This window comes from Pieris brassicae, chromosome 2 (assembly GCF_905147105.1).
Source record: "Pieris brassicae chromosome 2, ilPieBrab1.1, whole genome shotgun sequence".
Taxonomy (NCBI): domain Eukaryota; kingdom Metazoa; phylum Arthropoda; class Insecta; order Lepidoptera; family Pieridae; genus Pieris; species Pieris brassicae.
This window is the reverse complement of record NC_059666.1, coordinates 22177053-22191039: the sequence shown is the minus strand read 5'-3', so window position 1 is coordinate 22191039 and position 13987 is coordinate 22177053. Positions and strand designations below refer to the sequence as shown.

The 13987-nt window shown below is 31.6% G+C and overlaps 3 protein-coding genes and 1 pseudogene across 6 annotated transcripts in view; 3 read left to right on the top strand and 1 right to left on the bottom strand.

Annotated features, from left to right (window-relative positions):
• LOC123717285 (monocarboxylate transporter 3) overlaps positions 1 to 6131 on the bottom strand; it is a 47975-nt gene extending 41844 nt beyond the window's left edge. For 2 of the 4 annotated variants that reach the window (XM_045673203.1, XM_045673220.1), the window contains exon 1: positions 5996 to 6131. In XM_045673203.1, coding sequence (XP_045529159.1) covers positions 5996 to 6079 — 84 coding nt within the window. In that variant the 5' untranslated portion in view covers positions 6080 to 6131. Of the gene's footprint in view, positions 1 to 1517; positions 1594 to 4816; positions 5226 to 5995 lie in introns of those variants that run through there. The other 2 variants (XM_045673212.1, XM_045673226.1) reach the window with 2 other exon arrangements.
• A 2135-nt stretch (positions 6132 to 8266) lies between these two features.
• On the top strand, positions 8267 to 8980 carry LOC123720292. The gene is made up of 2 exons (XM_045676839.1): positions 8267 to 8435; positions 8682 to 8980. The coding sequence occupies exons 1-2, from the start codon at positions 8267 to 8269 to the stop codon at positions 8978 to 8980; spliced, it is 468 nt and encodes a 155-aa protein (XP_045532795.1).
• Positions 8981 to 9682: 702 nt separating this feature from the next.
• Positions 9683 to 10654, top strand: LOC123720622. Its single transcript, XM_045677315.1, has one exon. The coding sequence runs from the start codon at positions 9683 to 9685 to the stop codon at positions 10652 to 10654; it is 972 nt and encodes a 323-aa protein (XP_045533271.1).
• Positions 10655 to 12214: 1560 nt separating this feature from the next.
• Positions 12215 to 13187, top strand: LOC123720866 (annotated as a pseudogene).
• Positions 13188 to 13987: the final 800 nt, after the last annotated feature.

Genomic DNA, 13987 nt, shown 5'->3' with positions numbered 1-13987 from the left:
AAGATGAACGAGACATCTTCATATAACCACAGATGTATGAAAACATAAAATGCATCTTTAAGAAGAGTAACTAAGGTAGCAAATGTTAACTAATATATAAACTTAAGTGGATATTGGCACATGGAAAGAGTAACAGAAAAGTAGAGCGAGAAGGTAGTAAACTGGTCCGTCAGGTACAATAAACAAGAACAAGAAGAAAAAGAGGACGACAACTTAGAAGGTAGATAGGAAATTAAGGAATCAGCAGGTACATAGCAGAGTGGCACAGTGCAAAATGAAATGACGGGATTTGGAGGAGGCCCTTGCCAAAAAAGGGCAAACTGATCTATAAAAAATGAGATATACAAATATAAATCTGTATAAGTGTAAAATTATCTAAAATAAAAGGCTATTATTATTATAACCACCCGTGAACGTATTTGTAGATTATCCTGAAAGTTGATCGAAGTCTAAGAATAAAGATTCTGTATTATTATTTTGTACTATGACAAATATTAAACATTTTATGTTTAATATCATTTTTGTATCTCTACAGATTTTGCTTTATTCTCCAGATCAAGTCTGACATGTTTTAAATGTTTGTCTGCTGTTAAGTAGGATTTGATGTTGGTTGTACCGTCTTAAGTGTTTAATACACACTTGATAGAAACACGTATTTCATCACGTGTTACGATAATCACAGATTATTGCAATATAATTCTTAATCAGAATCAATTGTATAAAATGAATGCGTGGCAAATTTTAACTTTAGTTTCTCGTCTATCACTATATAAATTGTAAGTTAATGATACCTCCTAGATCCTTTGCAATGACATATATGGATCATGGCTTATACGAAAGTATGAGAGCAAGCGTCGATATTTAGACCTAAGACATGCAAGTGTCCTCAAAAAGTTTTCGTTCAGCGTAACGTAAAGTATTAATTCCATAGAGACAAATGACCTTAAGACAAGAAACGCGTGGCTTAAGTTAAAGCCAACACTGTACAATAAGAGACAGCAGATAATGAGAACGGAAAACACAGTTTAAAGATTAGTATAAACGATCCCAATTTCAATGACCTAAATACCCATTTTGGACCGGAACAATTAATGCCAGGTAATTAGCCGTCTGTTTCATCAACTGTACTATTTAACTGCTGTTAATTGGATAGGCAGTCGATGCAGCGTTTAGCCATGGTTCTATTCTTGGCGGATAGTTATTTCAGCAGGCATTGCATTGCTTTTCACTCTTCCCGCGACTAGCGCTAGGGCGTCTCCTGCGAGACTCGGACCTCAGCTTGGGTCGCGTGGTGGTGAATAGCCTAAAGGACGGAAGCTCAATCTAGTGACCGAAGTAAAGGACCTGGCTTTCCGCGGTGAAGGCGGTTTTCAATCCTAAAACTGCTTTATTTTAGAGTTTTTGAACATTTTATTAAGTACCGTTTGACCCTGATTTAGGGGCTTTACAATCTGGTACTGTTGTCGTGTTTTTTCATTGAATATCAATAAACTCCGATAGTGATAAGAAAAACTCACCATTGTTCCACAGTAATCTATTAATCGCACAGAAAAATACACTTCACCCACATTAGCTGCAAAGCCAACTAGTAATGATAAGCCTGTATCAAGTCCTATGTATTATTTGATAAACCTAATCAACGATGTCTTGATAACTTTTAATTATTTTATTAAATGCGCACGGTAACTGCGGCTATGAAAAATGAAATAAGTTGCTTCGACGTGAATTATTAATTACCTCTCATTACGTAGCCAACAGTGTCAACAAGTGTTAATTGTTCCATTACTACAAACATATTTAGGGTGCAAAACTAATTGTATTTACCGTAATAGATGATTTTATTATTTATTTTGTATTATACCACCAATTCACAAAAACAAATGACAAATTAATGCAATATACTATACAGCTTACCAAAGAGTTCTAAAATTGAAATTCAAAAAAAGTTTTCATTAGCAATGTCTAAAGGCCAGTTCTAAACATTTTCAGTGCTACCCACGTATAAATCTTAAATTTTTTTAGGTGGGGTAATGCGTTACGTATGCCTTGTAGTGGTGGGTTATGTGGGACTCGCTTTTGTGCAAACCCTAAAACCACAGCGCCACCACGTTCGCGTCCCTCCAATGGAAAAGCCGGCTTTTCGCGGCTAAAATCACGGCACTTCTTTAAACGTCGCTCATCCTCGGCTGTTTTATCTCTAGTCCAATGAGACACGTTCCGTCTTTCCGTTTGACCAATCACATTGAAGCGAAACTCAACAATGTTTAACGATCTTACTCTCTAGTCTGTTTACGCCAACATAATACGATCTTAATTTACGTCGACTCAAACATATTCATAAAAGGGTACATTGGTTTCGCTGTAATCCGCGAATCTTGAGCTTTTCGCTCCTCCATCATTAAACAGCTCGATAAAAAAATCTAGATAACTATTATATATGATTACGATAAGACCTAGTATCTAGCATCACGTATCGCTGCATTTCTGCATGCTTTACTTGGCCATTCGCCCAGTGTTGCACAATTTATTCAAATGCTAAGAGTACTTAGTTATGAGAATCTAGCAATCCTACATCAGTGGCAATTCGTTTATTAAAAGTAAATACTTTATTGTTCTACTATACAAACTTAACAAGTTTACTTGTGATTGATAATTTTCTTGCTGACATTTATTTTTCGTATTTTTTTTTTAAAACCTTAGAACTTATGCTAGCTTTTACGCACAACGGACCCAATGTGCGGAAATTTAGTCCACACTACTACTACAAGCTAACTTTTTTTGTAGGAATTTGTACATATAAAATTAATCTCTATATATATAAAATTCTCGTGTCACAATGTTTATTCCCATACTCCTGCGAAACGGCGCGACCGATTCTGATGAAATTTTTTATCCACATTTAGTACCCCTTAGAGATAAGAGGTGTCCACCCCAAAAAAATGGTTTGTGTTTTTTGGATAAAATTCATTGTTTTAATTTTTTCATGATACAACATACAAGAATACATACAACCCTTAATTTTCACCCCTCTTCTATTGACCTCTATATTTTATTTGTTTATTAGAAAATTATGACTTGAATTGAGGTTTATGAAGAGAAATATTCACAGAAAAACCTAATAAGTTTTTATTCCGGATAACCAAAGTCTCTGCATATCAAAATGTTCCATGTTGGTATATTCTAAAAAGGTAGGCTAACTAAAATTACATTAAGCAGAAACGGAGTTCGCGGGGACAGCTAGTTATATATATATATTATCTTAATAGCTTAATAGTTCAAAGTAAAACTTTGCTGCGATAATTTCTTATTATCACCTAGACAATATTAATAATTACATAAATGCCATCAGTGAAATCAAAATATTATTTATTCGTGTAGAACACATGTAGTATATCATAGAATGTTCCTACAATAAATAAACAAGTTGCATTTGTCTAATACTAGTATCTTTTTTACAAATAGCTAATGACTTTTTATTACAAATGCAGTATTAATATAGTAACTAAAGATATAAAATAATACTAGAATTGAGACATTCCTTCTGTGTAAGATGTATTGTATTATTTATTTTATTTAGAAGAAGCCTCATAAAAAAAAGTTACGAGTTAAAGAACTTCATGAAATTTTTATTTTTATGAGAAACAAAATGTTTGTGTTCAGGAATGGCAAGTCAATTATAAGAGCTGTCATTAATAAGATGTGTAGCAACATTGACATTGAAATTAATGAGTTGGAAACGTTTAATACTGGCGGATGCTGTATTAATTACTGACATACCTATTATTTGATATTACATTGCCATAGTTTACTACTCATTGTTTACTTCACGGCAGTGTTATGGTATTTCCTTGGTTAAAACTGTAAATAATAAACTATCTCATGATATATTTGATTGTTTATTGCTGTCATTTGTTATGTGTACAAACTAGACTTAAGTTTGTTTCAAACAAAGGTATACTATGATAATTTAGTTTTAGAATTGATATTGTTCTCATTTATAGCTAATTCTTATCTCTATAAACCTATTGAGTGTCCGAAAATATAACAGTTTTCTATCTAAGTAAAAAAAATATCTTAAGTATCAAAGTAGTAAGTTAAATATTATTATTATTGTTATAAGTTACAAATAAATATATTCAGTATATACAAATGTGTTAATTGATAAGCAGTCATTGTTTTGAAATTGTACAGCACATGCATGTGTCATAATAGATAGGTATGAAACCCATTTATTAGAATCCATGTAACTAGAATAATATATATATATATAGTAACACTTAATTTTGATCTTAAATTTAAAATTTACAACAACAACATAGTACACATTTATGATAAACTGTCGCTTTTAAAATAATATCCAGATTCAGCATATGTTGCTTGACATGTTAAATTCTTTATTGTTTTCTAATTATAAGAATTAGCTATAGCTTTGAGTATACCTTGCCAGGCCTACTCTAATATGAAAACATTGGTATTTTGATGACACATATTATGGCATTCAATTAAATTGCTTTATGTGATTAATTGTGTGTGATGAGTGTAAGTGATAATTTTCAGTAAATAATAACCCAAAACATAGGATTATAACAGTTGTGACTATGTGTAATGGTACATCTGTTACTCCAAATTTTTGATAGGAAGTATTATCCTTCAAAAGTTGGAATAGTTACTTTATAACAGAAATTATAAAGATGAATGTATATGAAATAAAATATGTAGAAATGAAGTTCAATGCCAGGTAACCTTAAAGATGACAGTGTAGAATTTCCATTTTTAAATTTTTTAAAAGCCAGTCACGAATAAACACTCTACTTACCCTAGAAAATGTACGCAGGCGATTTATTCTTGGATTTGATGGAATATTGCTTAAAGACACTTTAGACATTTTGAAATCTATTCTATAAAGCTCTAACGTCCACGTCGATGTTATTAAACTATTCAGATCGATTAAATCAGTGATTTATTTATGAAAATGTCTTGTTACATTCACAGTAAGGAAATTTAGTATTTATTTTGATTTTTGTTTTGACGTATCACAAATATTTGTACGGTAAAACCCCCATAGTTACTTTAGTCTAAACAACAATAATAAAATCGATATTACTGTTTAATTTCTCATGAAAATGTACTATACGATCGATTCACAATAATTCACTGCACATAATATTTTTAAAATACTCAGTCTCACACTTGTTAAGTACTTTGACAGCTGAACGCGAGCTCACCAAAATAATGAACTGGAATGCGTTCCGTTTTACATCTATGAAGTGTAACATGCGATAAAATTATTGTCACGCAGACAGTTGACAGACGTTGTCATTTATTTTAAAATTACGCGCCATGTTAGGCGCGAAGTTTAACAGTTATATAATGCAATTTTTTGGTGTAAATTATTCGATTCCTACATTGATTTAAATTCTGGGATTAAAAATCTTAGATGTTCAAATTTTAATACTTATAAACGCATAGGAACGTATTAGCTAAGGTTGCGCTGTCGTAAAAAAAAGAAAATACTCTCAGGAATTACTCATAGGAATATTCTTGTCTCCGTCATATCATTTTAAATAATGAAAGATCTATGCTGTGTGCATAATAGCAGATCTGTTATTAATGTATAACCTAACTTTTGTAATTAGTTTTCTTTTACTAAATTATGCCATACTTTTGAAATTAAAATTAAAATCTGATGACTTTTGTGTTGCGTGTTTTTACAAGTTGCATGATGTCATATTTGCTGCAAAATAGCGGATCGATAAAAAGTTGCATTGTTCACGTTAATGACTATTAGTTAACTAGTATAAACAAGTTAGCCGACTCCCTAACTTATATTTTAAATAACTTGATAGCTAATTAATGTGGACAGAGTTCAAGAATCATAATTAAATAAATTTTGAAAACACACTTCCATACCAACAATACAAAACATGCGACACGTGACTTTTCTTTGATTTTTCTATGATTACGGCATTGCAGATAAAAGTACTTAGTAACTCACCAAAGAGGTTTCAGTGGGGTTAACGTGGATACGTGGTTCTTCATCATCATTATCGTTACATTCGGCAGCAGCGGCTTGACCCATGGTGAGGTGGCGACGGTTGGCTGCATTAGCAGCCTCCCGCGCGTCCGTCGCGCGACTAATGCCGCGGCGTTGTGCCAGTTATTTCCCTTCTTGTACCTACGCTTTAGGGAGACGATTCCGTCGATAGAAATCCTTAAGAATCGTTTACTAAATCAATCTGAAATTATAATATAGCGCCTTATAAAAGGAGAGTAGCAATAATGTAAGGGCGGAAATTAAATAAGTTTTGTACAAACGTTGCACATTTTATCATTATTTTGGATAATACGTGATTTAATTTTTTTAAACATTAGTTGAGTCCTAAATTTTTATTTCCATGCAATTTAATATACTAAATATTTTAGCTAGTTTCATTTTGGTCATCCCATTATAATTATACTAAAATTAGAAGCAAATTCATCAAACTCAAATTATTGTTTGTTTTTAAATTCGCGTAATAAAAATAATATAGAATAGGAATAATGTTAGTTTTATCGACATTCCAATATACGTGCCTAAAATTGCGACGGTCGATACAGCAAGCGCAAGCCCGCAGTTCGGTCGGTGTTTTTGACAGCTGAATAACTAAATAGATTTTTACCGAAGATACCGAATCATTATTTTTTTATATGTAACAAAATATTATTACTACTACAGACTGTAGTAAAAGGATTACAAAAGTTTATCTTGTTTAAAATTTTTCAAGATAATAATAATAATAATAATAGTAAACTATGTTAGAAACTGACTAATGATTTTTATAGAAAATGAGGTCTGCGGTCCTTGGAGTCATTTCGTATAAGTTCCTAGTTTGTAATGCGGATATAAGTAATTACGTCATCAATTCGTTAATGATATACCCTTAACATCCTCCTTAGTGTTCGACTTTTTCAACGGTTTTTTGCATGCTTAAAATACAAGTAAAATTCATTCGTTAAGTATGTTTTATTCTATGCATTTTGTATTAAAACTAAATTATATAGTCTATCCTTACAACAGTTATATAACAGTATGTAGATAAAATAAATACATATTAAATACTAACATGTAAAAGTGTATTATATTGTTCAATTAGTTTTACTATACCTCACTAGATGGCACTTTTCCAAATTCATATCATATACATAGAATGTCAACCAGTCTTCGCTGTATATGTCGCAGCCAACTAGCTTAGCCGTTCAATCAACAGCCTACCCGTTTAACTAGTGGAATGAAAGATCATGCTTAGCATTTGTACAAGACTTAATAAACTGGCTGGCATATGCTTAGGCCATTCGTACAATAAACTAACCATGAGGTTCCTCATCTGCCTAGCTGTTTTATCAACTCGCTGAATATTTTTCAGGCCGCTAGTTAAACGCGCTATTTAGTTAAGCTAGTTGGCTGCGACATATAGACGATATATATAGGGTTTCATAAATTTAAAAAAAAAACATTTTAACTGTACTGTTCTATTAAACTTTGTGTCATAACAGCTTTAAGCTTTAAATGCTATTTTACAAATATCACTATTTCATATAAATATTCTCAGGATTAAAAAAAAATTCATAACAATTATAATTAATTAATTTTATTACGTACCAACCTTTCATAATGATCTTACATTACTATTAACTAAATTGAAGTTACTAATTACTTAATAGTCAAAAACTTAAGTGATTGGCTCTAATGGAAAAGGCGTAATAGATTTTCTACTCTTTGCACGTTCAAAGTGTTAACGTAATCAAATAAATGAAAATAGTTAATTTTGAAAATCGAATGGAAACTAAAGCTGTACAAGAAAGGCTCCACTTGATTGTGGACTGCCTTCAGCCCTTATTGTTTGTGGAAAAGTGTTTTGGGACCTTTCGTTTTCGTCAAGTAAGTGGATCTTTGTATCCACCCACATTTATGAGTAAAGCCTATGTTATTGCTGTGTTAATTGTCATCGGCATTCCATATTTAGCAGCATTATGTATGTCACAGTCACCGTATGGTATTAATGGGATAAAATTCGAACTAGCAAATGCAGCACCGGTCCTACTCGTAGTGATTCAATTTGTAATATCAATGTTAGTACCTTTTATGTTCTCTAAGGAGAACGTTATCATAGTGAAATCATTGTCCCAAATAGATCACCTGTTGAATGTAGACGAAAAACACTATAGGATATGCAAACGTAAAATTCTGGTAAAATTAATTACCTCCAGTATTATTTTATTACTAAGTATGGCATACGAATTTTATAATCAAGATGTATTAACAGTCACAGTACTATTCATGTCGCTAATTAAATACGGAGAAAAATTACGAATATTTTCATTTTATGTATACATTAGCTTGGTAACTGAGAGGGTTGTTATTCTCAATAAATATTTAATGTATATTAGCGATATTGGTTGTAATAAAGTAAGGATATGTTCCGTATATGTTACTAGACCAAAGATACCTAAACCTAAAACCGAAATTAAAAGTCTATCAAAGTCGTTCCATTTGATTGGGAATACCTTTCTATTAATAAATTCAGTTTTCGAAGTGTATTTGTTTTTTGCAATAATTAGCTTATTTTTTAATATAATAATGACTTTATACATATATATTTATTACTATCGGATATTGAAGTTATCACCTCAATATTTAGTAGGGATTGTATATTGGTGCACAACTGAAGTATTTTATCTCATAATTTTATGCTTGTTGTGTGAAAATGTACATAAAATACGTAATAGGACAGAAGTTTTGGCAAACGATATTATAATGAATTACAATATATCCGATATAGTGAGAAAGCAGGCGAAAACTTTAAAGGAAGTGGTGGGTACATGGCCAATGAATATCATAGTGTATGGCATGTTTCAGCTGAACGTAAATTTTATGTTAAAATTTATAAATATTTCTACCACATATTTCATACTACTCATTCAAGTCTCTCATTTTATATAAGAAAAGATGGTATAGTAACTATAAGTTATTTGTATTGGCATGTCGTTTGTTTCGAAGATTAAATAATTAAAGCTGATTTAAAAAAAATGCACCATCTCGATGGCTGGTTTAACAACGGTTATCTTTTGACAAACTATTGAACGTTTGTTTCAAGCTTCAAGCAACCATCTAAATACATTTAAGAGACTCTTTCAAAAAAGACTAGAACTACACACCCGTTGGTGTTTTTTAGTTTACGCGACCACAAATACCTATAGACCATCAGATCCGAAGCCACATTGTTCAACGGGCTACGATAACCATCTTTATCGACTCATGGGCTTGTTTATTAGACCAGGAATGTACACAAATACTTTACTAAATTATTGTATTACGTTATTAATTTACTTAGCGATCGATGGTTCGTACTTAAATTCAATTACTTATTGTGACATTGTGTCCAAAAACGTACAAACTCTCTAAAGAGTGGATGTATAATTTAAGCGTGCTACATTTTCTTTTCACCAAAAGTTTCTTGTTAACGGAACGATGGAGAACGTGCATCATGTGGTGGACTCTTTAAAACCATTACTTATAACTGGAAATCTATTCGGAATATTTCGGTTCAGTTACGCAAATGGAACATTGACAGCACCACCACGAGTGACAAAGATTTACACTCTCTGTGTGATTTTTATTACAATAACATCCTATACATATCAGATGGTAAAGCTTTCCCAATCACCATTTACATGGAATGGAGTGAAGTTTGAATTTATTAGCGCGTCACCCTCTATTTTTATGACAAGTCAGTTCATTACATCTTTGATTGTTCCGTTTCTATTTTCAAAACAAAATATTATATTTATAAAAACCATATCTGAAATAGATTCTTTATTGCGTATTAATGAAGAGTTTTATTGTAAATGTAAACGTAAAAATATCATTAAAATCTGTATGCTTGTAGTTTCTTTTAGCTTAAGTTTAACATACGAACTTTATGTCAACCAAGAGATGTCAGTTATGCTCTTGTGCATGGCAGTCATTGCGTTTGGGCAGAAATTTCAGGTGGTATTCTTCTCCCTCTACATTAATATGATAACACAGAGAATAAATGTATTGAATAATCATCTGCGAAATTTCACCCCCAACGAAAACGGCATAGTCATGAAAAAGACTTCACAAATGTATTACATTGGTTGTAAGGTTGAAAGCATGTCAATTAAATCATTATCCATCGCTTTCAGTTTGATGGGGAATATGATACAAACGACCAACAAAATTTTCGAAATTAACATTTTCCAAACGCTGATTTCAACATTTTTTTACATAATTATTGCCATATGGACATATATTTATTACTATAGAATATTAAAGGATTTGACATTTTTCGTAAGTATCCTATATTGGTGTACCGGTGAACTATTTTTTCTCGGCCTTACATGCTACGTCTGCGAAAAACTTCTTAATAAACGAAATGAGACTAAGACTTTTGTCAATAACATTGTAATGAATTACAACTTCTCACCCAAAACCAGGGGCCAAGCTAAAACATTACTTGAAGTAGCGAGAGCTTGGAAATTGAATGTAGTCGCTTATGGAATGTTTGAAATTAACATTACGCTCCTACTGAGATTTGTTGGTGTTGCCACTACTTACTTAATATTTCTTTGCCAAGTGTCGCATTTTGTTTAGCATCTTAGATCTTTGCAAAAGATCTCCTTTGTCGTTTGTTATTAGTGTGTATAATTAAGTCATAGTGGGACTATATTTATAATTCCTGCTGCTTGTTACTTCTACTAAGTAGCTTAATCACTGGTCATAAATAATTAAGGATTATATAATGGACAACTTGTATAATAGAACAATATTGTTCGTATATACAATTGTTTAGTTACTTGAGTGTGTATTATGTAATTGGAGCACGTTGCAGCTTGAAATTGGTAATTAAATGTATTTCACCATTATTTCGTATTTAATTCAATTCTGCTAATACCGGTTATTTTACAAGATGTTTAATACGAACTTAGACCCTAATTTTAAAGGCCAGCTACGTCTTATTAAGATTGATGCTTCCTTATTCCCATTCCAGTCTTTTCCTGGTCCACATTTATTAAGAAAAGATTTTATTGATCTATTTTACTAGACTTTTTGTAATACATTATATAATCGTAGTTGATCTTGTTCCAAACACTACTTACGTTGCTGTATTTTATCAAAAAAATAAAAGGCGTATTCAAATCGATCGACTATAAATTACCAAATTTAATTTGCCGTCAGCTTTGCATAGTTTATTTAACTCCTTAACAATAAGGATATTTTTTTCAAATAATGTGTGATATGTGGGTTATATCCATTAGGGGCTAATTTTGTTAATTAAAAAAGAGTTGCAAAAACAGCGACATAAAAGCGAGCAACTGCTGCGATATCTGAGGCTAGCTATTCATATTTGAAAAGTAAAATATATGCTAAATTAGATGTAAAGTAGATCTAATACAGCAATTTTTTACCACATGTCCAGAAGTTACAGGAGATTTTCCTGAAATGTTATGTCGCAATGTCATGAGAGGCACTTGAAAATCCCTGCTGGTAATGTCAACTGACATTTTATTCCTTATTGTGTTTAACGCTAAAGTGATTTTGTGGGGTGAGTATTGGAATAATTTTATTTTTACTCGATCTACTGTTTTCGAATTCAATCTTAATTTTTAGAAGACATTTTTTTTACTACATCTGTAGAAAAATATACTTATTCCCAGTTCATTAAAACATTTTTATATTAAGTACAAGTTTCATTGCCCGTAGACAAATTGTTATTTTATGCTCTTGTCATATTACTACCGTAAGAAAGACCCGGTGATATACTTGTATGTTTATATTAATGCGCCAGGAATGTATACAAACTCTATACTAAATTATTGTATTACGTAATTAAATTACTTAGTGATCGATATACCGTACTACTCTTTGTATTAATTAATTAGTTATTGTAACACGTATTAGACCTTGTAAAGAGTGGGTGTATAATTTAAGTGTGCTTCATTGTCTTTTCACCAAAACTTTCTTGTTAACGAAACGATGGAAAATAACGTGCATCATGTGGTCGACTCTTTAAAACCATTACTTATAGCTGAAAATCTATTCGGAATATTTCGGTTCAGTTACGCAAATGGAACATTGACAGCACCACCACGAGTGACAAAGATTTACACTCTCTGTGTGATTATTATTACAATAATACCCTATACATTTGAGATGGTAGAGTTTATCGAAACACCATATGTATTTAATGGTGTGAAGTTTGAATTTTTAAGCGCGTTACCTTATATATTTGTGACGACTCAGTTCATTACATCTTTGATTGCTCCGTTTCTATTTTCAAAACAAAATATTAAGTTCATAAAAACCATAGCTGAAATTGATTATTTATTGGGTATTAATAAAGAGTTTTATTGTAAATGTAAACGTAAAACTATCATTAAAATCTGTATGCTTGTAGTCTCTTTTATCTTAAGTATAACACACGGACTTTATGTCAACCAAGAGATCTCAATTTTGCTCTTGTGCATGATAGTTATTTCATTTGCGCAGAAGTTACAGTTGGTATTCTTCTCCCTCTACATTAATATGATAACACAGAGAATAAATGTATTGAATAATCATCTGCTAAATATCACCCGAAACGAAAAAGCCTTAGTTGTAAAGAAAACTCCACAATTGTATTACATTGGTTGTAAGGTTGAAAGCATGTCAATTAAATCATTATCCATCGCTTACAGTTTGATGGGGAATATGATACAAACGACCAACAAAATTTTCGAAATTAACATTTTCCAATCGCTGATTTCAACATTTTTTTACACAGTAATTAATTTATGGGCTTATATTTATTTCTATAGAATGTTAAAGGATTTAACTTTTTTAGTAAGTAACGTATTTTGGTGTACCGCTGAACTCTGTTTTCTTGCCCTCATGTGCTACGTCTGCGAAAAAGTTCGTACCAAACGAAATGATACTAATATTCTTGTAAATAAACATTATAATGAATTACAACTTCTCACCCAAAACCAGGGGCCAAGCTAAAACATTACTTGAAGTGGCGAGAGCTTGGAAATTGAATGTAGTCGCTTATGGAATGTTTGAAATGAACATTACGCTCCTACTGAAATTTGTTGGTGTTGCCACTACTTACTTAATATTTCTTTGCCAAGTGTCGCATTTTGTTTAGCATCTTAGATCTTTGCAAAAGATGTCCTTTGTCGTTTGTTATTAGTGTGTATAATTAAGTCATAGTGGGACTATATTTATAATTCCTGCTGCTTGTTACTTCTACTGAGTAGCTTAATTATTACATGTACTAAATAATTATAAATTGTTAAGGATAATATAATGGACAAATTGTATCACATAGAACAATATTATTCGTGTATACAATTGTTTAGTTACATGCGCGTGTATTATATGAAGCACATTATGCCTTGAAATTAAATGTATTGGACCATAATTTCGTGTTCAATTAAATTATCCATATGGGTTAAAGGAACATTTTCAATTCAATACTCCTAAGTGTATTATTTAATTACGTTTAGAGTGCACTTAGGTATGTACTTTCTTATGAACTGCAATCAGTCTAATGACGCTATACGTAAGGCAGTCGTTGCTTGAAAGGTATATCAAATATATGTGTACAAGAGTAATATGGAGAATAATGTCCCTTTTATTGTGGAGACGTTAAAACCATTATTCACGCTAGAGAAATGTGTGGGAATATTTCGATTTACATATACAAATGGCAAATTAAAATCAACGTCTCTTCTAAGAAAATTTTATACTTTTTGTGTGTTTTTAATCACAATAATATTGTTCTTACACGAAATGTCAAACTGTTTGCGGACACCTTATGAATTTGGAGGTGTGATGTTCGATCTTTTCAATGTGTTCCCAAGCATAATTTTAACGGAATTTTTAATATCTTTGATTGTACCTTTAGTTTTCTATAAAAGGAATATCGCGTTTATCGAAACCGTT